Consider the following 27,538-nt stretch of genomic DNA (forward strand, 5'->3'; position numbering starts at 1 on the left):
TGCCCTGCGCGTCCCATCGATCTGCTCGGCCATCGCGCGCCTGCGCCCTTAGGCTGTCAGTCAGAGGCGGCGTGGTGAGTGCTGGGAGCGGTGGCTGCGCGCCGGGAGCTGAGGTACAGCTGCGCTTTCTGCCCTCCCAGGCCGCGCACGAGCTGGCTAACCCGGGTGAGCAGCGCCGTGAGGGCCAGAGGCCCTTCTTCATCTGAGGGAGGCGGGCTCGCCGAGCCGAACCGAAGGGAACGCGGAGGGGGGGATGTCGAGTCTCGAGGTCGCCAGCCCAAGTCCCTGCTCGCCTCGGCCGGGGAGCCAAGTGTCTGAGCTACAGGGGAGGTTGGGAAAATCCGAGCCAAGCACCATGTGCAACAGCGGGACCGAATTTCGGGGAGGGGAGGTTTTGTTCCTAGCCAGGATGAGCAAGCACCAGACCCGGGACCGGGACCATACGCCCGTACTACCGTGGCTGGGCTCTCACTTTGGCCCTTCATTCATTTCCTCAGGCTGCCTTTGGTCGTTTGGGTGCAGGGCAGTGAACTACAAAGAGGAATAGAGGGCGGCCCCTGCGCTCGGGCAGCGGACAGCGAGCTGGCAGGCAAGTTAGGAGGATGTACCGTGCTTCTCTGGGTAAGCCGCGGGAGGCAGCGAGTGCCGAGATCCAGGCGTGCCTGAGACGCCTCGCAAGCCCTTTGGAAAGCTCGGGCGGCCAGCGAGCGAGACGCCTTTCCTGGACTCTCGGCACCCAGAGGCCTGGCAGTGATACCGAGAGACTTGACCGTCTGCCTGATGTCACGCTTAGTTCTGCTCGTGATGCCTGTTCTTGATTCCTAGGCTACCTTTCTTCACCCGCAGCCTCCTTGAGGGAAGCCTCAGTGGCCAGTGGCCCGGGTGCTAGTGCCCCTCTGCGCAAGTCGGAACTGAGCGCTTACACAGAGCTCTTGCGAGGTTCACAGAGCCTCACTTCAGAAACAGTAATTGAGTGCCTGGCATCTGAATGAGAATACAGTGATGGGGCTCACGCAGTTCTTTCCTTAAAGGAACTCTCAAGTAGACATTTAAGAATGCCGTTCTTAAGTGGACTCTTAAACATGTATGTATGTACGGTGCAGCCTGTACAGGCTGGAGGCAATCTGTTCACGGTAGAGGAGAGGCTTCTAGGAGGAAGGAGTCGCTTCTACCAGAGGACTTGGAAGCGTTAGCAGTGGCTTCGGAGGCAAGATGATTCCTTAAAAGTTTAGTGGTTGATATCCAGGTACAGGAGAAAGAATCCCTGGGGAGCAAGAACAGCAATGCAGGGAGAATTCTGAAACAGCATGGTTCAGCTGGCACAAGAGGCTTTCCTTGATCTAGCCTCTGTCTGATAATACCAAATACTCATGGTGCTTGTCCTGAGAGAGACATTATTTTATGTACTTTATGTAGAACAAGTAGCATAATCCTAACAACAACTCTGTGAAGTAGAAACTGTAATTATCTCTATCTTATAAAATGAAAAAAAAAAATGAGGCACAGGAAAGTTAGGGAGCTTGCCCTAGTTCACACAGCTAATAAATGGTAGTGCTAGAATTGAAACTCAGGCGGCCTGGCTCTGGGATCTGTAACTTAACACTAGCCTTCCCTCTAGGGACTGAGGACACTGGGAGTTTTAATGGCAGACCCTCCCCACCCCAGTCACACCATCTTTGAGTGGCAGAACTAGAACTCAAACTCAGATGTTTTGACTCTTAAGGGTCCACAAAACTTTTAATAATATCTGATGTGATTAAAGTTATAGAATGCCAAATTGAAGTTTAATTCCATCAGAGGTAATACTGGCTGGAATAAAAATGATCATATCTAAACAGTAAATATTGCAAGTGAGACATCATTTTGTGCCTTGAATGTCCTCAGCGTTAAGTGCTATAGCCAAGATATTGATGTATGGAGCCTAGGACTGATTATAATTTTGGTAAAAGTACATTATTTGCCAATTTGGTGTTGAATAAATTTCCTTTTTCTGAATATTACATTTTTTAAAGATGTATTTATTTGAAAAGCAGAGTTACATGGAAACAGAGATCTTCCATCCACTGGTTCACTCCCCAACAGCCAGTGCTGGGCCAGGCTGAAGCCAGGAGCCAGGAGCTTCTTCCAGTTCTCTCACGTGCATACAGGGGACCAAGCACCTGGGCCATCCTCTGCTGCTTTCCCAGGCACACTGTCAGGGGACTGGATTGGAAGTGGAGCAGCCAGGAATTGAACTGGCACCCATATTAGATTGCTGGCATTGCAGGCGGCAGCTTTTACTCACTACACCACAATGCTGGCTCCCCATTTTGTACTCTTATTAAAATAAAAATCAAATCAGAATACTTTCAGTTTATTTTTTTTAAAGATTTTATTTATGTTTATTTGAGAGGTAGAGTTACAGTGAGAAGGAGAGACAGAGAAAGGTCTTCCTTGTGTTGGTTCACTCCCCAGTTGGCTGCAATAGCTGGAGCTACGCCAATCCGAAACCAGGAGCTAGGAGCTTCTTCCAGGTCTCCCATGCAGGTGCAGGGGCCCAAGTACTTGGGCCATCTTCTACTGCTTTCCCAGGCCACAGTAGAAAGCTGGATTGGAGGAAGAGCAGCTGGGACTAGAACCAGCGCCCACATGGGATGCCAGATCTGCAGGTAGAGGATTAACTTACTGTGCCATGATGCCGGCTCCTTTCAGTTTCAGTCAATATGGATTTGTGATCTTTTACCATGCCTATGTTCTGTGGTAACTGCAAAAATCAATTTATTACCTTGATTTTGATAAAAGGAATTAAAAATTTTGTCTTTTTCTGTAATTGGGTTCTGCAAATATAGTTCAGATACAAACCCACATTTGAGTTTATAATTAGGGGTAATGTTGGGGCTTTGTGGTGTAGAGTATAAAGCCACCACCTGTGATGCCGGCAATCCCGTATGAACGCTGGTTCAAGTTCTGGCTACTCTGCCTCTGATCCAACTCCCTGCCGATGGCCTGGCAAAACAGCAGAAGATGGCCAAGTGCTTGGGCCCCTGCCACCCATGCGGGAGACTCAACTGAAGCTCCTGGCTTCAGCCTGGCCCAGCCTTGGCCATTGGGGCCACTTGGGAGTGAACCAGTAGATGGAAGATCTCTCTCTCTCTCTCTCTCTCTCTGTAACTCTGACTTTCAAAAAATGTATCTTAAAAAAAAATTAGGGGTAATGAGAAGACTAGAGCAGATGGCTAAATTGTTGGAGGCACCTTAAGGTCATTTCCTACTTTTCAGAAGGCTACCATGGTTATGTTTCTGCTGGTAATTTAAGTCATACATTTTTAAATGTTTTCAGCAATTTCACCTGTCAGAAGCCTACTCGATAAACTGTTACTTCTTCAGAATCAGCTCAAGCCTTGCCTTCCTGTAAAACCTTCCCTGTGTTTTCTAGGAAGATTTAGGTTTTCCCTTCCCTGTATTCCCCCTGCAGCTTGGATGTATCTCTGCCATGGCACTAAAGGTAGTATATTATAATTTACTGAATTTGTCTTCTAATTATGAACAAATCAAAAGCAAGGCCGGTTTTTTTTTTTTTTTCAATCATATCTGCCTACTTTTACCAAGGATGGAGCTGAGGGTATGTGTTGGTTAAAGAGAATGAAAAGATAGAATTGGAAGTGATGCATTTGATGTAAGTGGATATGAGTACCATAGATAAAAATGGTTAGTACTGTGTTAGCACTTTGACTTTTGCTATATCTTTTTTTGTTCATTGTTTTTTTCTGTGCTTCCAGTTTGTAAAAATGGAGTTTCAAGCAGTAGTGATGGCAGTTGGTGGGGGATCTCGGATGACAGACCTGACTTCCAGCATTCCCAAACCTCTGCTTCCAGTTGGGAACAAACCTTTAATTTGGTACCCATTGAACTTGCTTGAGCGTGTTGGATTTGAAGGTGAGCTGTGACAATGAGATGTACTCATAAAACTTTTAGGATGTTTGATCCCAAAGATTTGTCAGCATTATGAGGACAAGAGAGGATGAATGAATGAAGACAAGACTCAAAATTGTCTGGAGACTGGCCCTTTTACATCAGGAACATAGCTATACTCTATTGCTATTGAGAAGATAGCTGGTCTTCACAATGACCCGAGGTAAACACTGACATGATATCAGAAAGAGTAGATTAGGAATCTGAGTGCCTCCTAGTCATTGCTTGTTGAGAATCTTTTATGTTCCAAGTAATATATGAAATACAGGGGCACAAAATCAAAAAGGCAGCTCAGACCCTAACTTCCAGAACCTTAAAGTCTTTTAGGAAGAGATCTCTTTATTTTCTGCATAGGTGACTGAGTAGATAATGATGCCATTAACTAGGAAAAGGAATATGAGACAAGGAATAGGTTTTGTGTGTGTGTGTGTGTGTGTGTTTAAGATTTATTGATTGAGGCTGGCGCCGTGGCTCACTAGGCTAATCCTCCGCCTTGCGGCGCCAGCACACCGGGTTCTAGTCCTGGTCGGGGTGCTGGATTCTGTCCCTGTTGCCCCTCTTCCAGGCCAGCTCTCTGCTGTGTCCAGGGAGTGCAGTGGAGGATGGCCCAAGTGCTTGGGCCCTGCACCCCATGGGAGACCAGGATAAGCACCTGGCTCCTGCCATCGGATCAGCGCAGTGTGCAGGCCGCAGCGGCCATTGGAGGGTGAACCAACGTCAAAGGAAGACCTTTCTCTCTGTCTCTCTCTGTCTCTCACTGTCCACTCTGCCCGTCAAAAAAAAAAAAAAAAAAAAAAAAAGATGTATTGATTGATTGATTTGAAAGCGAGACTGACATCTACTGGTTCATCCCTCAAATACCTGCAACAACCAGGGCTAGAGCAGGCTGAAGCCAGGAGCTGGGAACTCCAAGGCTTTATGTGGGTGGCAGGAACCCAAGTACTAGGCCACCATCTGTAGCCTCACGGGGGCATTAGCAGGAGGCTAGATTAGAAGCATGGAGTAGCCAAGACTCAAACCAGGTGCTCCAATATAGGATGTGGGTGTACTAAGCAGCAACTTAACACACTATATATCTCAACGCCCAACCTGGAACAAGTTTGAATTAATATAATGGGCTCAGGGCCGGTGCCATGGCGCACTAGGTTAATCCTCTACCTGCGGCGCCGGCATCCCATATGGGTGCTGATTCTAGTCCTGGTTGCTCCTCTTCCCATCCAGCTGTCTGCTATTGCCTGGGAAAGCAGTAGAAAATGGCCATGCACCCTCATGGGAGGCCAGGAAGAAGCACCTGGCTCCTGGCTTCAGATTGACGCAGCTCTGACCATTGCGGCCATTTGGAGAGTGAACCAATGGAAGGAAGACCTTTCTCTCCGTCTCTCTCACTGTCTAACTCTGTCAAATAAATAAAAATAAAAAAAATATAATGGGCTCATCTTTGGCCACATTGAATTTGAGGTATCCTATAGTTAGAACAAATCAGAGTGCATATTGGATATGATAAATTAGAGTACCAGATCCTTTGTTCCCAGTCTTGTGATCCAGTGTTTATTCTTCATGAGAGTTTACCTTCCTGAGACAGACTCATGCACATTTCTGTGCAGTAGACAAAATGACATTGTTGTTAATAGATACGTTCTGGGCACAAGCACATGACTCGGTGGTTAAGTTGCCACTTGGGAGGCCTGTGTCCCATATTGGAGTGCCTGGTTCAAGACCTAGCTCTTTTGCTTCCAATCCAGCTTCATGGTAAGGTGCATCATGGAAGGCAACAGATGGCTGCAGTGCCTGGGGCCCTGCCATCCACATGGGAGACCTGGATATAGTTTTAGGCAGCTGACTTAGGCCTGGCCCAGTCCTGGCTGTTGTGGGCATTTGGGGAGTGGATCTGCCAGTGGAAGATCTGTCTGCCTGTCTTTCTGTCTTTAAATAAAAATGAAAATGAATAAATAAATTGTTTTGAAAGAAATGTTTTTGAAGAGATTTTCTTTTTAGAGCTCAGTTTCACAGGTGAAGGAGATTGTGACACACTTGATATACTTTAAAATGTCATACTTTAGGGACCATCACTGTGGCATAGTGGGGTAAAGCCACTGCCTGTGCCACTGGCATTCCATATAGGTGCCGGTTCAAGTCCTGGCTGTTCCACTTCTGATCCAGCTCCCTGCAGTGGACTAGAAAAAGCAGTAGAAGATGATCCAAACATAGGAGACCCTGCCATCTACCCAGGGAGACCCAGATGAAGCTCCTGGCTGCTGACTTGAGCCTGGCTCAGTTCAGCTGTTGCAACATCTGGGGAGTGAACTAGAAGGTAGAAGATCTCTATGTCTTAAAAAAATCAGACTTTAGTAAGTTTTATGGATTTTTTCACCTGTGACTTTGCCTTTTACTTTTACTAGGTATCTTTGGTTCACATTTGGGAGTGCGCTTTTGTGGTGTGTTTAATACCTACATCATGGAAGATTCCTCACTGAGGCTCAATCAAAATTTAGGGGGTAGCTACTAAATGCAAAATCTGGAGTTTGGTAGCTGTGTTCACTCATTTCATATTGTTTATTATTTTATAAAGGGAAGTTAACATAGCCCTACTTAGCATTTTTTTTAAAGATTCATTTATTTATTTGAAAGACGGAATTACAGAGAGGCAAAGAGAGGGAGGTAGGGAGGGAGAGAAAGATGTCTTCCATTCTCCAGTTCACTCCCCAGATGGCTGCAACTGCTGGAGCTGAGTCAATCCGAAGCCAGGAGGCTCTTCTGGGTCTCCTAGGCGGGTGCAGGGGCCCAAGAACTTAGGCCATCTTCCACTGCTCTCACAGGCCATAGCAAAGAGCTGGATCAGAAGTGGATCAGCGGGGACTTGAACTAGCACCCATATGGGATGCCAGCACTGCAGATGGTGGCCTTACCCGCTATGCCACAGCACCAGCCCCAGCTTTTAAAAGTTAATTAACTTTTGATTATTTCAAAGCCAGAGGTTTTCTGTTTGCTGATTCACTCCTCAAATGCTAACAACAGCTGAGGCTGGGCCAGGCTGAAGCCAAGAATCTAGAACTCCATCCAGGTCTCCCTGTGGATGGCAGGGACCCAAGTACTTGAGCCATCACCTGCTGCCTCCCAGGGTGCACATTTCCAGGAAGCTGGAATTGGAAGCAGAGCTGGGCCTAGAGGCCAAGCACTCCAATATCGGATGCAGGCATTCCAAATGGTATCTTAACTGTACCAAATGTTCACTCTGCTGCTTAGCTGATGTCTCCCTCTACAAAGAAGAATCGTGAGCCAATTGATAGACTGATTGTCCCATATTTGCAGTTACTTCCTTCATTCTGTACCTAAAATGTCCTCTCTAACCTATGGAATATCACCTTGCCAGCATCCCAAACAGCGTGACTTGCCTTGTCCACTTTGCTTCTATCATACTTTATTTTTCTATCATAGCACCTTTCAAGGATTGTTCTATACTAAACTTGGTGACATGAGAGATTTTGTGATCTCCTAAGAGCAGGAACTGTGCCTAATTCATCTTCCTAATGTCAGCATTTTACATACAACAGGTACTTAAGGAAAGTTTGTGGGACTTGAATTTATCATGGCCTACCTCAAAGGCCACCTCTTCTAAGAAATCTTCCTTAGTTAATCCTTTCTTATCTAATTTTCCATGTTAAGTTTCTTGAGAATAGGAACCATGTTGAGTTAATTTCTGAATTCTCAGTGCTATTTGTCCTTTATATATTAAACTATTTGCATTTGTTGGATGAATGAGCAAGTTAATTACTAAAAGAAAGCAGACTGGGGAGAGAAGAAAGAAAGGAGGGGAAGTTAAATTATGTGAAAGAGAGGATGAAAGAAAATAAAGGATGAAAATAGAAAAAAATTATTCAGTAAAAGGAAGGGATAATTGTGATCTGGAGCAGTATCATGGTCTGAGTGATAATTATTAAAGAGATACTAAAATCAGCTCTCCAACATTAGCACCACGTGCTATATTGTAGTGGGTTACAGTGTATCACCAAATGTCCATGACAAAACCTCGTTTTCTCATTGGTTGATAGCTACATGGATAAAGTAAAGACATCTAATTTGTGAAAATTGCCTCTTATTAGAGTCCGTTGTAATCACTGGTGGTTTCCTGGTAGGAGATGGTAGCTCTTTTTTGAAATGTGACCCCATTTGTATGGGTTTTTTAAAAGATCTAGCTATCTATCTATCTATTTGAAAAGCAGAGCAACAAAAATAGATTAATCTTTCATAAGCTGATTCACTTCCCAAATGGCTGTAATAACCAGAGCTGGACCAGAATGAAAGCAGGAGCCAGAAACTCCATCCTGGTCTCCCACACAGGTGATGGGCCCAAGTACTTGGGACATCTGCTGCTTTTCCAGGACTTTAGCAGGGATGCTGGATCAGAGGTAGAGCAACTGGGACTTGGACTGGTGCTCACATGGGATGCCAGTGTCACAGGCAGCAATTTTAACATGTTGCATCATAACACTGGCCCCCAAGTTTCCTGTTTATAAAATGACATTGTAAGAATTGAGAGGATGCATGTAAACACATTAAAAATGCTCAGTAATAATAGCAGCTATTATTATATGCAGAAATAGACCAAATCTAATTGAAAGAGTGAAACCATTTTCTAAATGAATGAGCTTTTGTGTTTTTCTTTCTTTTTTTCCTTACATGCTATAGAAGTCATTGTGGTTACAACCAAAGATGTCCAAAAGGCTCTATGTGCAGAATTCAAGATGAAAATGAAGCCAGATATTGTATGTATTCCTGATGAGGCTGACATGGGAACTGCAGATTCTCTGCGCTACATATATCCAAAACTTAAGGTAAAAATTGTTGACTTTTATTTTTAAGATTTATTTATTTATTTGAAAGTCAGAGTTACGCAGAGAGAGGTCTTCCATCCACTGGTTCACTCTCCAATTGGCTGCAACGGCTGGAGTTGCGCCGATCCGAAGCCAGGAGCCAGGAGCTTCTCCCGAGTCTCCCACGCGAGGGCAGGGGCCCAAGGATTTGGGCCATCTTCTACTGCTTTCTCAGGCCATAGCAGAGAGCTGGATCAGAAGTGGAGCAGCCAGGTCTCAAACTGAGGCCCATATGGGATGCCGGCAGGGCAGGCAGTGGCTTTACCCGCTACACCACAGTGCCGGCCCTGACTTTTATTGTTTATTGAAGATAAATAATATTGTATTTTCCCAGTCAGTTTATGAAACTTTAGATCACGTATTTTGTTGCTCATATACTCTTCAAGTGTTTTTGGTTTGATTATTAGTAAAGATTTAGACTTCAGTTGGTATAGTTAATGGTTTTCTTTCTTTCTGTTTTTAAAGATTTATTTTTATTTGAAAAGCAGAGTGACAGAGAGTGGAAGAGACAGACAGAGAAAGAGATCTTCCATGCACTGGTTCATTCTCCAAATTCGCCACAACAGCTGGGGCTGCCCAGAACTCCATCCTGGTCTCTCATATGGGCGACAGGGCCCCAGATATTTGAACCATCTTCCACTACTTTCCAAGGCACATTAGCAAGGAACTTGATCAGAAGATCAGCCAGGTCTCCAACTGGCTTGCTTTCTTTCCTTTTTTTTTTTTTTTTTTTAAATTAATTAATTTATTTGAAATAGGTACACAGAGAGAGGAAGAGACAGGAGAGAGAGACATAGAGAGATCTTCCATCTGCTAGTTCACTTCCCAAATGGCCATAACAGCTGGGGCTTGGCCAGGTTGAAGCCAGGAGCCAGGAGCTTCATCCAGGTTTCTCACATGGGTAAAGGGGCCATCTTCCACTGCTTTCCCAGGTGCATTAGCAGGGAGCTAGATCAGAAGTGGTACAGCTGGGACTTGAACCAGCAGATGCCAGCACTGCAGATGGCAGCTTAACCCGCTATGCCAGAGCACAGGCCTTTAGACAAATTCTTTTTTTTTTTTTAAAGATTTATTTATTTGTTTGAAAGTCAGAGTTACACATCGAGGAAGGAGAGACAGAGAGGTCTTCTATCCGTTGGTTCACTCTGCCTGTCTGTGGCTTGCCCTTTCACTTTCTTAATATCTTTCGTTGACCAGAAGTTTTACATGTTGGTGAAATTCAAATTACGTTTGCTTCTGTGATTATTGCTGTGGTGCTGGCATCCCATATCGGCACAGTTTTGTGTCCTGGCTGCTCTATAGCTCTCTGCTAATGGCCTGGAAAGGCAATGGAAAATGACCCAAATGCTTGGACCCCTGCACCCACTTGGAGAGACCTGGAAGAAGCTCCTGGCTCCTGGCTTTGGATCAACCCAACTCTGGCTATTTTGACCATTTTGGGAGTGAGCCAGCAGAATGGAAGACCCCTCTCTCTCCTTCTCTTTACCTGTAACACTGCCTCTCAAATAGATAAAACAAAAACAAAAACAAAAAAAACAACTGTCACCCATATGGAATGCTAGCATCAGGCAGCCATTTAACCTGCTGTGCCACAATGTCAGCCCCTGGTACTATCAGCTGTCAGCTATTCTAGGTACTTGTAACTTTTAGAACAAGCTTGTCAGTTTATACAAAAAGGCTTTCTGGGGTTTTGGTTGGAAGTGCATTGAATCTGTAGATCAATTTGAGATCTGACATCTTATTATTGAGTTTTGCATTTCTTTAAAATGGTATATATGTTTAAGTTTCCTTTAATTTCTTTCAACAGTGTTAATAATTTTCATTCTGGATGTTTTGAACATGTCTTGGTAAATTTGTTTTATTTCTAGCAAAATGTTTTTAATGATATCATAACTGGAATTTTGAAGTCTATTTTTCCATTGTTTATTACTTTGGAATAGAAATACAGGTTTTTTTTGTTTTGTTTTGTTTTGTTTTTGTTTTTTTTTTTTTTAATTTTTTTTTTATTTTATTTTTGAGAGGCAGAGTGGACAGTGAGAGAGAGAGACAGAGAGAAAGGTCTTCCTTTTGCCGTTGGTTCACCCTCCAATGGCTGCCGCGGCCGGCACTGATCCGATGGCAGGAGCCAGGTGCTTCTCCTGGTCTCCCATGGGGTGCAGGGCCCAAGCACTTGGGCCATCCTCCACTGCACTCCCGGGCCACAGCAGAGAGCTGGCCTGGAAGAGGGGCAACCGGGACAGAATCCGGCGCCCCGACCGGGACAAGAACCCGGTGTGCCAGCGCCGCAAGGCGGAGGATTAGCCTAGTGAGCAGCGGTGCCAGCCAGGTTTTTTTTGTTTGTTTGTTTTTGTTTTTTGTATTTGACTTGATAACTTGTGTCTCTGTTAAATTGTATTCTTTTATTATTTTCTGTATATATCATCATTTCTACTGAAAATTAAAGCAATATTATGTCTTTTTATTCTTTATAGCCATTTCCATTCACTTTATGGCCTCCTTTTCTGCTTTCCTATGCCTTAGATTAGAGTAGAGGCTCCATAATTATTGGATGTGTTACTTTCTGGAGTGCAACTGCTTATTTATTTAGAGGAGATACAGGGAATTTCACTATGTTAATGAAAAAATTCTTTTCTGGGACAGAAGCCAACTTTATTAGGGAGCTTGGAATTTTTTTTCAATTTTTATTTTTTGACAGGCAGAGTGGACAGTGAGAGAGAGAGACAGAGAGAAAGGTCTTCCTTTTTGCCGTTGGTTCACCCTCCAATTGCCGCCATGGCTGGCGCGCTGTGGCCAGCGCACCGCGCTGATCCGAAGGCAGGAGCCAGGTGCTTCTCCTGGTCTCCCATGGGGTGCAGGGCCCAAGCACTTGGGCCATCCTCCACTGCACTCCCTGGCCACAGCAGAGAGCTGGCCAGGAAGAGGAGCAACTGGGACAGAATCTGGCGCCCTGACCGAGACTAGAACCCGGTGTGCCGGCACCGCAAGGTGGAGGATTAGCCCAGTGAGCCACGGTGCCGGCCAATTGTTAAAAATTGTAAAATTCACATAACAAAGTTTACCATTTTTTAAAATTAAATAATCATTTAAAATATATTTATTTATTTGAAAGGCAAAGTTACAGAGAAAAGAGAGACAGTGTGAGCTGGAGAGTGAGCTTCCATCCGCTGGTTCACTTCCCAAATGGCTGCAATGGCCAAGACTGGGCCATGCCAATGCCAGGAGCCAGCAGCTTCATCCAGGTTTCCCACATGGGTATGGGGCCCCAAAGACTTGAGCCATCCTCTGCTGCATTACCAGGCACGTTAGCGGGAAGCTGGATTAGCAGTGGAGAGGCCAGGACTCAAACTGGCGCCCTTATGAGATACTGGTGTTGCAGGTGGCAGCCTAACCCACTACACCGTAATGCTGGTCCTAGTTTATTATCTTAACTTTTTTTTAAGTGTACTGTTCAGTATACTAAATATTCATAATGTTATACATTTACCACCTTCTGACTCCATAACTTCCATTTTTTTTTTTAATATTTATTTTATTTATTTGAAAGGTAGAGTTACAGAAAGAAAGGAAGAGGAGCCAGCACTGTGGTACAGTGGGTTAACGCCCTGGCCTGAAGCATCGGCATCCCATATGGGCTCTGGTTCGAGACCCAGCTGCCCCACTTTCAATCCAGGTCTATGTTATGGCCTGGGATAGCAGTAGAAGATGGCCCAAGTCCTTGGGCCCCTGCATTCATGTGGGAGACCGGGAATAAACTCCTGGCTTCGGATCAGCACAGCTCTGGCCGTTGCGGCCAATTGGGGAGTAAACCAGCGAAGGAAGACCTCTCTTTCCTCTCCTCTCCTCTCCTCTCCTCTCCTCTCCTCTCCTCTCCTCTCCTCTCCTCTCCTCTCCTCTCCTCTCCTCTCCTCTCCTCTCCTCTCCTCTCCTCTCCTCTCCTCTCCCTGTGTAACTCTGAATTTCAAATAAATAAATAATTTTTTTTTTTTGACAGGCAGAGTGGACAGTGAGAGAGAGAGACAGAGAGAAAGGTCTTCCTTTTGCCGTTGGTTCACCCTCCAATGGCCGCCGCGGTCAGCGTGCTGCGCTGATCCGATGGCAGGAGCCAGGTGCTTTTCCTGGTCTCCCATGGGGTGCAGGGCCCAAGCACTTGGGCCATCCTCCACTGCACTCCTGGGCCACAGCAGAGAGCTGGCCTGGAAGAGAGGCAACCGGGACAGAATCCGGCACCCTGACCGGGACTAGAACCCGGTGTGCCAGCGCTGCAAGGTGGAGGATTAGCCTGTTGAGCCACGGCGCCGGCCAATAAATAAATATTTAAAAAAAAAAAAAGAGAGAGATCTTCCATCAACTATTTCACTCCCCAAGTGGCCACAATGGCTGGGGCTGGGTCAGGCTGAAGCCAGGAGCTAGGAGCTTCTTCCAGGTCTTCCACGTGGGTACAGTGACCCAAGTACTTGGACCATCCTCTGCTGCTTTCCTAAGTGCATTAGCAGAGAGCTGGATTGGAAGTGGAGCAGCTGGGACTCAAACTGGCACCCATGTGGGATGCCAGCGTTGCAGGCAGTGGCTTTACCCACTACACCACAGTGCCGGCCCCAACTTTCATCTCATAAAACTGAATCTCTAAACTCATGAAACAATGACTTCACCCTTCCCCCAGCCCTTAGCTACCACCATTCTTTCTTTAAAAATTTTTTTAAATTTATATATGTATTTATTTTTATTTGTTTGAAAGAAAAAGAGACATCTTCCACCCTCTGATTTACTCCCCAAATGCCTGCGATATCCAGGACCAAGCCAGGTCAAAGCCAGGAGCCTGGAACTCAATCCAAGTCTCCTGTGTGGAGGTCAGGGACCCAAGTATCTGAATCCTTCAGAATGAACACTAGCAGGAAGCTGGAATTGAAAGTAGAACCAGGACTTGAACCCATGCACTCTGATAATGAGATGCTAGTGTCCCAAGCAGTGTCTAAACACTGTCAGATGCTTGCTACATACTTTCTGTGACTTTGTCTTAAGAATTTCATAAAGTAAAATCATATATGTCTTTTTTTTTTTTTTTTCAAATAGAGATTTGTCTTTGTCAGTAATACCCATCCTCTTTGAAGGTAAAAAGAGATGACATGGAATTCTGTGACATGCAAGGAAGTGAATTTCTCGTGTTTTAGTCTCTGTCTCATTTCTGTTTAGATGTAACATGAAAGTCAGCTTGGACCTTGTACTTTTTAGTTATGCTAAACTAAAACAGTCAGAATGAGTTCAGTATGAGATTTTTTAACTGATAAAATTACTTATTTCACTTTTGAATTTTTGCACTTTTCCTGATAATTCTGTAGCATGAGTAGTTTCAAGTGAGCTTTTCAGATCCTAAATGCATCCTAATTATAAGCTTTAAGATAACATGAACATGCATTTTACTAAAAAACGTACTCTTGTATATATGTATTGGAGAGGAATGGGTCCTATAAAATTTCTGTGAAAAACTGTGATCAACCCAATCCTGAGAGTTTATCTGGAAATTGGAAGTGTCAAAAGGCTACCACAGAAACATACTCTTAACCAAATCTTTAGCTTGAAAAAAAATTCTAAAAATATTCTAAGGGTGGTATATAGTTTTATAGTAGCCATGGATTTTCAACAACTGGATAGTTTCTTTGGATCAGCCGGCCCTGATGATGAACAGCGTTCCTGGAAAAGTGTCATCATCCTGCACCCTTCCTTCCTCAGGCCTTGGTCTTGGTTCCAAAAGTGACGTCAGTGAGGTTGTAAGATCCATGACCTTCAGGTTGATGTTATCCTCTCAGGCAGCAAGACTGACAAACTCTGGGATCTTAAGAAGGAAGTGGAATTTTTGTTGGAAATCAAGAGATGGGTTTTGTCATCTGGTTTATATCAAAGTCTGCTGGCTCACCATTCTCAGAAATAAACTTTCTTCTGGATTAGGAAACTTCATCAAAAGACTTGGAATATACTGGTTTGGAAAGTTTCTTCAGTTTCTCCTGGTTTTGAAGTCCCCAGCCTTATAGTGGAATGAGGTCCATTGGAGGCAGATGAATTGGCCTTGGGTGAGGAATCTGGTATTGCAGTCCAGTTTCAATCCTGGCTGTACATTTATCTGTACATTGTTTAAGCCCGTCTATGATTGTGAGATTTTTGTTTTTCTAGGGCAGCATTCATTGGGCATGTACTGTGTTTCCTTAATAGTGTCTTGCATCTGCCCTGTGGCTACTTGCCATTTCCTCGTGAGCCTGAAAATGTAGCAGCAGGGACAAAGAACTTCTTTTCACCTCATAATTGTTGTTCTGCATTAACCTGCTTTCTCCCACTCACAGAAGCGCCACAGTCCCCAGCTAGTTGGGAAGAGGCAGAGCCCAGTATTTGTCTTTCTTGTGACTAGTTTTTATTTATAAGCATAGCATCCTCAAGGTTCATCTAGAATTTCCTTCCTATTTAAGGCTGAGTAATTCATTTAATATAAATACTATTGCTGTGAATGTAGATGTATAGATATCTTTTTGAGTCTTGCTTTTAGTTCTTTTGGATATAGACCTGGAGTACAATTGCTGGATTGTATGGTAACTCTTTATTTTAATTTTTTAAGGAACTGCCATACTATTGTCTACAGTGACAGTACCATTCTGTATTCCCATTAACAGGGAACAAATGTTCCAATTTCTCCACATCCTTGTTGACAATTGTTATTTTCCAATTTTTTGAAAAAGATTTATTATTTATTTGAAAGGCAGAGTTACAGAGAGGCAGAGAGAGAGAGAGAGGTCTTCCATCCACTGGTTTACTCCTCAAATGGCCATGATGGCTGGAGCTGGGCTGATCCAAAGCCAGAAGCCAGGAGCTGCTTCCAGGTCTCCTATGTGGGTACAGGGGCCCAAGGAGTTGGGCCATCTTCCACTGCTTTCCCAGGCCATAGCAGAGAGCCAGATCAGAAATGGAGCACCCGGGACCCGAACTGGTGCCCTTATGGGATGCTGGCACTGCAGGTGGCTGCCTTAACCACTAGGCCATAGCGCCGGCCCCTCCTTTTTTTTTTTTGACAGGCAGAGCGGACAGTGAAAGAGAGAGACAGAGAGAAAGGTCTTCCCTTTACCCTTGGTTCACCCTCCAGTGGCCGCTGCGGCCAGCGCACCACGCTGATCCGAAGCCAGGAGCCAGGTGCTTCTCCTAGTCTCCCATGGGGTGCAGGGCCCAAGGACCTGGGCCATCCTTCACTGCCCTCCCAGGCCACAGCAGAGAGCTGGACTGGAAGAGGAGCAACCGGGACAGAATCCGGCGCCCTGACCGGGACTAGAACCCAGGGTGCTAGCACCACATGCGGAGGATTAGCCTAGTGAGCCACGATGCCGACTACCTACAATATTTTTTTAAAATAGCCCTTTTTTTTTTTTTAAAGATTTATTTATTTATTTGAAAGTCACATAGAGAGAAGAGAGGCAGAGAGAGAGAGTGGTCTTCTATTTGATGGTTCACTCCCCAATTGGCTGCAACAGCCGGAGCTGCGCCGATCCAAAGCCAGGAGCCAGGAGCTTCTTTCGGGTCTCCCACATGCGGGTGCAGGAGCCCGAGGACTTGGGCCATCTTCAACTGCTTTCCCAGTCCATAGCAGAGAGCTGATGGGAAGCGGAGCAGCTGGGACTAGAACCGGCGCCCATATGGGATGCCGGTGCTTCAGGCCAGGGTGTTAACCCGCTGTGCCATAGCGCTGGCCCCTATAATAGCCATTCTAATAGGTGTGAGATAGTATCTCACTGTAGTTTTTATTTCAAAGACTTTAGGATTTTTAGTGGTCATCCCAGTGCCTGTTTTAGCTACTGTCTGAAAATTTAGGGTAGAGGTGTAAACTTTCTTTGCCCTCTAATTGCTAAATTTTAGAAATGTTACTTTTGCTCTACCGTAGAATTAGAGATACTGGGATTCTCCTGTAAATGAGTTCCTTTAACTCTTAGGGGCTTGAACTACCAAAAGGACAGTTTTCCAAGTTACTGCCTTCTCTTATGACTTGGATTGTTCATTCCTTCCCCTTCCCCTCCCTCTGCACTGTTTCTTTTCTTTTCCTCATTTTCACTTAGTTTCTATTTCTTTTCTTTTTCTTTTTTGTTTTCTACTTTTACACAGCATCCCCCCCCCCTTTTATTTTTTGACAGGCAGAGTTAGAGAGAGAGAGACAAAGAGAAAGGTCTTCCCTCTGTTGGTTCACCCCCCAAATGGCCTCTGTGGCCAGTGCGCTGCGCCAATCCGAAGCCAGGAGCCAGGTGCTTCCTCCCGGTCTGCCATGCAGGTGCAGGGCCCAAGGACTTGGGCTATCCTCCACTGCCCTCCCGGGCCACAGTAGAGAGCTGGACTGGAAGAGGAGCAACCGGGACAGAATCCGGCACCCCAACTGGGACTAGAACCTGGGGTGCCGGCGCCGCAGGCGGAGGATTCGCCAAGTGAGCCACGGCGCCGGCCACACAGCATCCCTTACATGCAGTCCTATCCCTAGGCTTTCTACGCTGTGACTTGAACAGCAAGTCTTTGCTGTCTTTGCTTGGTTTTCCCTACAGAAATCTTAGCTCTTAGTTTGCTTTCCAACCTGGAATAGAAGGCAACAAAGTTAACCTGTGGAGGAATGTAAGTAGGCTTCCAAAAATCTTGGGAACAAAGTAAAACCTGAGCTAAGCCAAAAATCAGAACTATCTAGCTGGGATAAACATAAGCTTTGTAAGAGAAGCAATTCAAAACAGTTGAAGAAAGTGAGGCAGGGGCCGGCAATATGGCAGTAGGTTAAGCCTCTGCCTGCAGAGTCCTGGCTGCTCCACTTCCCATCCAGCTCCCTGCTAATGACCTGGGAAAGCAGTGGAAGATGGCCCAAGTGCTTGGGCACCCGCACCCGCATAGGAGATCTGGAAGAAGCTCCTGGTTCCTGGCTTCGGATCTGCCCAGCTCTGGCCATTGCAGCCATTTGGAGAGTGAACCAGCAGATGGAAGACCTTTCCGTCTCTCTCTCTCTCTCTGTAATTCTGCCTCTCAAATAAATAAATAAATAAATATTTTAAAAAAGAAAGAGAGAGAGAGAGAGGCAACCTGCCTAAGAAGACAGTTTGTCAATGTTTGCCGAGGGATATCAGTGTCTCTCTAAAGGAGAAAGCTGAAAAAATAAAAATAGAGAAAGCTGTATACGTATGCTGTGCCATGGTTTAAAAGCAGTAACCCTTTGAGCTCATTTGTTTCTCTTCCCTTGTGCCCACAAAAGAGCTACCTAAACATTCCTTCTGTTTCCAGTAAGATTTTAGGTAAGATAAGGACATTCCCTTTGAAAGTTCTGGGTTCTTACATGCAAAAATCCATCCTGTGTGCTTATAGGATAGTGAAGCTGGATACCATATTTGCTAAAATACTTTTTTTTTTTCAACTGAAAGACATACATTTTATTTAGTTTTATCCTTCTGGTATCATTTTTCTACTTTTTGCTTTATCTAACTCCACAACTTTACTGATTTTTTTTGGTTCTCACTTTTTATTTCAGCTGCTCAAATCTCTTTCTCTGACTTATCAAGAGATTATTGATTCATTCATTCTCCCAAGTCCTGGGTGAGTGAGCTCCATTCTTATAATTGGCACTGATAATATAAACATTCTTAGATTTCATATTTTCTCCCTAATAGTGTTTCATTTTTGTTGATGAATCAATCTGTCTGAACTCATTCTGTTAGGAAATGTTTATTAAGAGTCAATTAATAATGAAATAATTACTATTTGTTAAGCACCAGTTGTGGATCAGATATAGTTATTGTTTTAACTTTTTATTACAGAAATTTAAACTTGTACAAAAGTAAATAGAGTACTGCCCATGCATCTGTCATCGAACTTTTTTTTTAAGATTTATTTATTTATTTATTTGAAAGGCAGAATTGCATAGAGGCAGAGAGAGAAAGAGAGAGATCTTCCATTTGCTAACTCACTCTCCAGATGGCCACAACTGCCAGGGCTGGGCCAGTCCGAAACCAGGAGCTTCATCTAGGTCTCCTGCATGGGTGGCATGGGCCTAAATACTTGGGCCATCTTCTGCTTTTCCAGGCCTTTAGGAAGGAGTTGGATCAGAAGTGGAGCAGCCAGGACTTGAACTGGCACCCATATGGGATGCCAGCATGACAGGCAGCGGCTTTATCTGCTGGGGGGCAGCACTGGCCCCAGTGTTACCCAACTTTAACATTTAACAACCTGTGGAAAATCTTTCGTCTGTATCACCACCAAGTTTCTTCCGCCCATGTCCTTTTTTTTAGATATTTTATTAAAATACAGTATCTCTTATTTTCTTTTGATGTACATCCCACATGTATTACTTTATATATTTTTATGAACTCTACCCAGGTCTCCCACATGGGTGGCAGGGGCCGGAGTACCTGAGCCATCTTCACAGCTTTCCCTGGCAAATTAGCAGGGAGCTGGCTAGCGAAGCAAAGCAGAGAGCAGGAACTTAAACAGGAATTCATATGGTATGCCAGCTTTGCAGATGGCAGCTTAACCTGCTGTGCCTCAACACCAGCCCTAGATGAAGGGTCTTAAACTTAAGGCACCTTGGGGCTGGTGCTGTGCCACAGAGCTCCGGCCGTTGTGGCCATCTGGGGAGTGAACTAGCAGATGGAAAACCTCTCTCTGCCTCTGTCTCTGCCTCTCTGTAACTCTGCCTTTCAAGCAGAATGAATAAATTTTTAAGTTTTTTTTTTTTTTTAAAGTATCTTAAAACTAAAATAGGGGCCAACATTGTGGCACAGCAGATAAGCATTTGCTTGCAGCCCTGGCATCCCATGTGGGCACTGGTTCATGTCCTAGCTGCCCCACTTCCAGTCCAGCTCCCTGCTGGTGTTCCTGGGAAATGAGTAGAAGATGGCCCAAGTGCTTAAGCACCTGCATCCACATTGGAGACCTGGAAGAATCTCCTGGTTCCTGGCTTTGGCCTGGCCCAGCCCTGGTCATTGGTGGCCATTTGGGGAGTGTGCCAGCAGATGGAAGACTTCTCTGTCTTTCTCTCTAACTCTGCCTTTCAAATAAATAAAATAAATCTTTTTTTTTTTTTTAAAGAAAAGGCTATGGGCTGGTGCCATGGTGCAGTAACTCACTCACTCCCCAGATGACCACAACTGCCAGGCCTCTCAGTATAGCATTTAAAAGCCCCAGTTAAGGGCCAGCACCATGGCTCACTTGGTTAATCCTCTGCCTGCGGTGCCAGCATCCCATATGGGCACCGGGTTCTAGTCCCGGCTGCTCCTCTTCCAGTCCAGCTCTCTGCTGTGGCCCCGGGAAGGCAGTAGAGGATGGCCCAAGTGCTTGGGCCCTGCACCAGCACGGGAGACCGGGAGGAAGCACCTGGCTCCTGGCTTCGGATCAGTGCAGTGCGCCGGCCATAGCAGCCATATGGGGGGTGAACCAACGGAAGGAAGACCTTTCTCTCTGTCTCTTACTGTCTAACTCTGCCTGTCAAAAAAAAAAAAAAAAAAAAAAAGTGTCAAAGTCTCAGTAAATGGATTAAGTAACTGAAAGATTGAAAGAAAATGTCTACTAGGTACAGCCAGATAGCACACGTCCTGGTGAAGATTGAATTTTCTTTGGAGAGTGCAGTAGTGAAGTGGTCTAGAACATGGTAAAGAGGAGTTGGGAGAACACTAAGTGCCCTCCAGAGGACCATCAAGGGAACATTGCTTGGATCTGCTTGTTGAAGAAAAGGAGTATTTCATGAATGTGACTTTCAAATTGAGTCTTGCAGGAAAAATAGGAAATTGTGATTGTGGGGATGTAAGGAGGGATAGACATTTCTTTTTTTTTTTCCCCCAAAGATTATTTATTTATTTGACAGGTAGAGTTACAGACAGTGAGAGGGAGAGACAGAGAGAAAGGTCTTCCTTCCATTGGTTCACCCCCGCAAATGGCCGCTACAGCTGGAGCTATGCCGATCCAAAGCCAGGAGCCAGGTGCTTCCTGCTGGTCTCCCATGCGGGTGCAGGGCCCAAACACTTGGGCCATCCTCCACTGCCTTCCCGGGGCCACAGCAGAGAGCTGGATTGGAAGAGGAGCAGCCGGGACTAGAACCTGGTGCCCATATGGGATTCTGGTGCCGCAGGCGGAGGATTAGCCAAGTGAGCCACAGCGCTGGCCCATAGTGGGAATATGGTAGAATAATTCCTGAAAAAGAATAAAAATTTTGATAAATCTTGTACTTTTATTTATTTATTTATGTTTTTATGGGGCCGGCACTGTGCCATAGTAGGTAAAACCACCACCTGTACTGCTGGTATCCCATATGGGCACCAGTTCTAGTCTGGCTGCTCCACTTCCGATACTGCTTTCCCAGGTGCGTTAATAGGGAGCTGGATTGGAAGTGGAGCCGCTAAGACTAGAACCAGTACCCATTTGGGATGCCGACACTGCAGAAGGTGGCTTTACCACCATGCCACAGAGGGTATTTTTAAACACTCCAGATTTTATGATCTGAAGGCCTCAGTGTAAAACTTTTAATATACTCCCCAGAAATCAATTAAATAATTAATAGTATTTTTGATTTATGAGTGGCAGCCTGAATTATGTACACTTAAGGTTTTATTTGATCCTTTTTTGTTTAATGTTGAAATATTTGGGGGAGAATAGAAAGATGGAAAATGGGGGACTGAGAAGGAAAAAAGACCCCTGCTTTGCAGTCACAGCTGATTATTCACACAGGAACTGGCTCCAGCCTTTTGAGCAATTCTGAAAATAATTACATTTGCAAGATTTTTATAAACGAGTACATTTGAGAAATTTTTTACTTGAAGATAGTTTTTGTTCTTAGAGACTGCCCTAGAGAGTTGACTTACTATCTGATTCTAATTAATAATACGCAAATTTTATTTTTCTCAGAGTTACCTGGAACATTGGCTCTGAGGATCACAAGATCTTTATATTTACAATATGTGTCTCAATTTCTAACTCACACAGCAATCTTGAAAAATGGTTGTTACTATTCTGTTTTGCAGTTGAGAAACCTGATATTTAGAGAGCTTGAATAGCCTGCCCAAATCCCACACCTGGTGACTTGCTGTGCCACAGTTAGACCCCAGCCCTGGGGTTTTGAGATACATGTGTTTATCCCAAATGCCCATGTTTTTTTCACTCTATTATATTGCCTCCAGAAGTAGCCCTTGTAATCTTATATCCATATAATAATACTTATAATATTCTTATAATTCTTACAATGGTAGTCTGTCTTGTTATTCCATCAGTAGCCCTTATATATACTCTGGATCTTTGGTTTGGAACAGATTTGTGTTCACGTCAGCAGCACATATACTAAAATTGGTTTAGGACAAGTTTAATTGGTCTGGTGTTTCAAAATTACTTTTTCTCTTTTGAGTCGGAGTGATCCATGTATGTAGAATTTTCTGTGTAGGTTAGATAGTTGTATGTATATAACTCTTTAAAGGTATACAATTCACTGCCTCTTGGTATGCATAGAAGAATTCATCAAATTTTTTTTTGTGTGTAAAACATGCGGATAGTCCCTGACTTACAGTGGTTTGATTTACATTTTTTCAACCTTGTAATAACACAAAAGTGACACACACACTCAGTAGAAACCATACTTTGATCTTTTCCTGGGCTAATAATATGTGATACAATCCTATAATGATGCTGGAGAGCAGTAGTGAGCTTCAACTTAGCCATGTGATTATGTGGGTAAACACCCTATATTCTATAGTGTACTGTGTTACTAAGCTATGCTGTTTGTCAGGTTAAATGTATTAAATCCATTTTTTAACTATGATGTTTTCAACTTCTCATGGTTAATTGTTGGGATACAACAACATTGTGATTTGAGGAACATCTGTATTTAAAAACCAGCAAATCTAGGTCTGGCATTTGGCATAGCAGTTAATGTGCTGCTTAGAATGCCCACATCCTGTATTGTGCTGTGTTCAAGTCCTGGCTCTGCTTCCAATTCTAGTTTCCTGATAATGCTCACCCTGGGAGACAGCAGTGATGACTCAAGTACTTGGGCCCTTGCCACCCACATGAGAGACCCAGACTGAGTTTTGGGCTGCTGGCTTCAGCCTGGCCCAGCCCAGCTGTTGTAGGTATTTGGGAGTAAACCAGTGGATGGAAGATCTATCTGTCTCTGTTTCTCTGAGTTTCTCCTCAAACCTCTTTCTCTTTCTCTGTCTCTCTGCCTTTCTTTCTTTCTTTTTTTTTTTTCTTTTTTCTTTTCTTTTTTTGACAGGCAGAGTGGGTAGTGAGAGAGAGATAGACAGAGAGAAAGGTCTTCCTTTTGCTGTTGGTTCACCCTCCAATGGCCGCCATGGCTGGTGCGCTGCGGCTGGCGCACCGCGCTGATCCGAAGGCAGGAGCCAGGTGCTTCTCCTGGTCTCCCATGGGGTGGAGGGCCCAAGCACTTGGGCCATCCTCCACTGCCTTCCCAGGCTACAGCAGAGAGCTGGCCTGGAAGAGGGGCAACCGGGAAAGAATCCGGTGCCACTAGGTGGAGGATTAGCCTATTGAGCCACGGCGCCGGCCCCTCTCTGCCTTTCAAATAAATAATTTTTTAAAGAAACCTGACAAATCTCTTTTAACAGTTTCTACTATTCTCTTGCAATTGTGCAGCTGTTGCTTGTTGAAGATCTTTCTCTTAGTGGGAAGGATTCTAGTCTTGTAGGATGATTTTCTATTTTATGTCTAGAGCTGTGTGAGCAAGAAGCCTAGTTAAGAAATGTTACAGGGGCCAGCGCTATGGCACAGTGGGTTAATGCCCTGGCCTGAAGCACCAGCATCCCATATGGGTGCCAGTTTGAGAACCAGCTGCTCCACTTCCCATCCAGCTCTCTGCTATGGCCTGGGATAGCAGTACAAGATGGCCCAAGTCCTTGGGCCCCTGCACCCGTTTGGGAGACCTGGAAGAAGCTTCTGGCTCCTGGCTTCGAATTGGCACAGCTCTGGCCATTGAGGCCATCTAGAGAGTGAACCATCAGATGGAAGACATCTCTCTCTCTCTCTCTCTCTCTCTCTGCCTTTCCTCTCTCTGTGTAACTTTTTTTTTTTTTTTTTTTTTTTTTTTTTTTTGACAGAGTGGACAGTGAGAGAGAGAGACAGAGAGAAAGGTCTTCCTTTTGCCGTTGGTTCACCCTCCAATGGCTGCCGCGGCCGGCGCATCACGCTGATCCGAAGGCAGGAGCCAGGTGTTTCTCCTGGTCTCCCATGCGGGTGCAGGACCCAAGTACTTGGGCCATCCTCCACTGCACTCCTGGGCCACAGCAGAGAGCTGGCCTGGAAGAGGGGCAACCAGGACAGAATCCGGCACCCCGACCGGGACTAGAACCCGGTGTGCCAGCGCCGCAAGGCAGAGGATTAGCCTACTGAGCCACGGCGCCAGTCTCTGTGTAACTCTTTCAAATAAATACATAAATCTTTAAAAATAAAATAAAAAAGAAAGGTTACAGTCTATGATCAGTACATAATGCAAAGCTGTCTGACTCTTTGGACATTAAACCTGACCTACAGTACAGTTGTTCCTCTAACTGGTGTATGCAGCCATTGGTGCTGTTTTTTTTTTTTTTTTAATTTTTGTTTTATTTATTTAAAAGGCATAGTGATAGAGAGAAAGGTCTTTTATTCACTGGATCACACCCCAAATGACCACAGTGGTCAGTGCTGGGCTGGGTCAAAACCAGGAGCCCAGAACTCCATCCAGATCTCTGACGCGGGTATCAGGGGTTCAAGTACTTCATCCTCTGCTGCTCTTCTAGGCACATTAGCTGGGAGCTGGATCAGAAGCAAAGCAGCTGGAACCTGAACTGGAGCTATGCTATGGGATGCCAGCATCACAACCAGCACCTTAACCTACTGTGCTGTAAGGCTGGCCCCAGTGCTGTTTCTGTGTTTCACAAACAGAGTGTTATTATTCCTTAGATAAGTGTTTTGAGAACAAGGTAGTGAGGTATATTTAAGAAGCTTGCAGACTAAATCTATAATAGAGTCTTGTAGCCTATGTTTAAATCAGTTTTCTTATATTGCAGGTCTCATTGCTTCTCTTAATTTAGAAAATTCGAAGTTGATTATTCTGTTTAATCTAGACTGGAATCTTTCTTTGGCCTCAGGCAAACCTTATTTGCCCTCTGCCTCAGTTTCACAACCAAGAAAATAGGGATAATGATACTAACACACTAGTTAGAGGTTTAGTTATTTAAGTCCTTTGATGTAGAAAAAGGACTATTGTTATATGCCTTATGAAAGAGCTAACATGCTACAACAAAGAACAAACTATGCCAATAAAATCCCCCTTCTGGAGACAGCTTATTAGAATGATTGAGCATATATGCTATTTTTAGATGTTCAAAAAGCTAAATGCAAGTTATTTTCAGTTGAGTGTTTGATGTGTTTATCAAATTACAAATCTCTGTCACTCTCTCCTGGAACCTTTCATTTTGCCCCCAAGGATTTGTTTTTGTTAGATTTCTATCTGCTTGAAAAGAGTGACTATGATTTGGTCAAGGGAAGATCTGAGAACTTGGCCTCAACTTGCTTAGAGACTTTATTAGTGGCAACTTTCCTTCTCATGACTGCTTTGGTGGGCTGTGGTTGCCTAGGAGGGCCTCAGTGTGTCCTTGATGATGGCTTCTTTGAGCCTGCTGGTGGCAGAGTGAAAAGCCCAGGAGTTAGGGCACAAACAAGTTGAATGCAGGAATTTTAGAATTTTTTTCCCTCTGTGTTTGTTTTCATCTACTTGAAAGGCAGAGAGAGAGAGAGAGAGAGAGAGAGAGAGAGAGATCTTCTATCTACTGGTTCATTCCCCAAATGCCTGAAATAGCAAGGAATGGGCCAGACCAAAGCTAGAAGCCAGAATCTCCATCAAGGCCTCGCACAAGGGTGGCGGGAACCCACACTCTTGAGCCATCATCCTCTGCCTCCCAGCATGCATTAGCAGGAAGCTGGGTGGGAAGCAGAGTTGCTAAGGCTTGAACTGGCACTCCAGTATGGAATGCAGGCCTCCCAAACAGCGGTCTAATCTCAACGTCCATACCACCCCCACTAATTTTTTTTCTTCAGGAAATTTCTATCTGCAGACTGGAAGTATTTTCATCTTACCTTCTCACAGACCACTATTTGTTAAAACACTGGTCCCTAATGAAATTACTACAATCACCACCTAACTGTTCTACTGATTCTGATATCCTGCTATAAGTCTTATTTTCCATATGGCAGCTGAAGTGATCTTTTCAAAACATAAATCAGGGGCCAGCACTGTGGCCACTTGCAGTCCTGGCAGTTCAAGTCCTGGCTGCTCTATTTCCTATCCAGCTCTCTGTTACGGCCTGGGAGAGCAGTAGAAGATGCCCCAAGTACGCGAGCCTCTGTACCTGCATGGGAGACACAGAGGAAGCTCCTGGCTCCTGGTTTCGGATCAGCCCAGCTCCTTCTGTTGTGGCCATTTGAGGAATGAACCAGCAGATGAAAAACCTCCCTCCCTCCCTCTCTCTCTCTCTCTCTCTCTCTGCCTTTGGCTCTCTGTAACTCTGCCTTTCAGATAAATAAATAAATCTTTGAAAAAAAATAGGTAAAACCATAAATCAACTGATGTCACTCAATAACCACCAAAAATTTCCCAACATAGAATAAAATCTAAACTCTAAATCCTTCCTATGATCTATAAGTTCCTTAATGATGTGATCTAAATCTAACTCCCAGGCCTTGTATACAACCATTCTATTACATAATTACTGTGTTCCAGTCACCCTGGTCTTCTTGCTGCCTCTCAAACATGCCATTCTCATTTTTACCTTTGAGTATTTGTACTTGCTATTCTTTCTGCAAAGAAAATATCTTTAAATGGTTGTTGTAGCCATTTGGGGAATGAACCAACAGATAGAAGATCTCTCTCTCCGTCTTTCTTTCTCTCTCTCTCTCTCATTCTCACTCTGCCAAATAAATAAATAAATAATTTTTTACAGAAAAATAATTTGAAAGGAAGAGAGACAGCCAGACAGCCAGAGATAAAGCTCCTATCTACTAGTGTATTCCCTAAATGCCCTCAACAGCTGCAGCTGGGCTCTGGCAGAAGCCAGGAGCCAGGAACTAGAAATACAATCCAGGTTTTCCACATAGGTGGCAGGAACCCAGCTACTTGAGCCATTACTGTTGCCTCCCAGGGACTGCATTAGCAGGAAGGAGCTGGAGCCAGGAATTGACTCCAGGTACTGTCACATGGGAGGGCCAAATGCCCACCCTAGATTTGTTAATTTCGTCTTAAAAAATGTTTGGTGCTTCTGTTTTTGTGTTGAAATAACAAGTAAAGCTACCAGTTAAAAGTGAGGAAGAGAGAGGGTATTGAAGTTTTAAGCAAGGATGAGAATATGTGAAATCATCTCAGAGTGTGAAAGTGGACTGGGAAATGTACTGATGGGTAGTGCAGCAGGTCCTCTTGATGTGTATTACCAGTTTAGAAGGAGATTAGCCAATACTAATGTGCATGTTTTTCCATCCATGTTCAGACTCTTGAGTTTAGATGCAAAGTGGATAGGTAGAATATAACTAAGATTGAGGCTTTCCATAGTAAGTACAAGGAATGAGAGTAGCAAGGAAGGCAATGATGTGTGTGAGGGATTAATTATAATGATGAACCATGTAAGCTGAGTAAATGAGACCACCAGGGGAATGGGGCTGTGAAAAATTGTGAGAATCCTAATAGAAACAGAATTACTGGA

The 27,538-nt window shown here is 44.5% G+C and overlaps 1 protein-coding gene across 4 annotated transcripts in view; it reads left to right on the forward strand.

Annotated features, from left to right (window-relative positions):
• Nucleotides 1-28: 28 nt before the first annotated feature.
• EIF2B3 (eukaryotic translation initiation factor 2B subunit gamma) overlaps nt 29-27,538 on the forward strand; it is a 149,176-nt gene continuing 121,666 nt past the window's right edge. The window contains exons 1-4 of one of the 4 annotated variants that reach the window (XM_070078588.1): nt 64-165; nt 498-621; nt 3,759-3,915; nt 8,638-8,783. In XM_070078588.1, coding sequence (XP_069934689.1) covers nt 3,768-3,915; nt 8,638-8,783 — 294 coding nt within the window. In that variant the 5' untranslated portion in view covers nt 64-165; nt 498-621; nt 3,759-3,767. Of the gene's footprint in view, nt 166-497; nt 622-3,758; nt 3,916-8,637; nt 8,784-27,538 lie in introns of all 4 variants that reach the window. The other 3 variants (XM_002715143.5, XM_008265354.3, XM_070078589.1) reach the window with 3 other exon arrangements.

This window comes from Oryctolagus cuniculus, chromosome 7 (genome assembly GCF_964237555.1).
Source record: "Oryctolagus cuniculus chromosome 7, mOryCun1.1, whole genome shotgun sequence".
Classification (NCBI taxonomy): Eukaryota; Metazoa; Chordata; class Mammalia; order Lagomorpha; family Leporidae; genus Oryctolagus; species Oryctolagus cuniculus.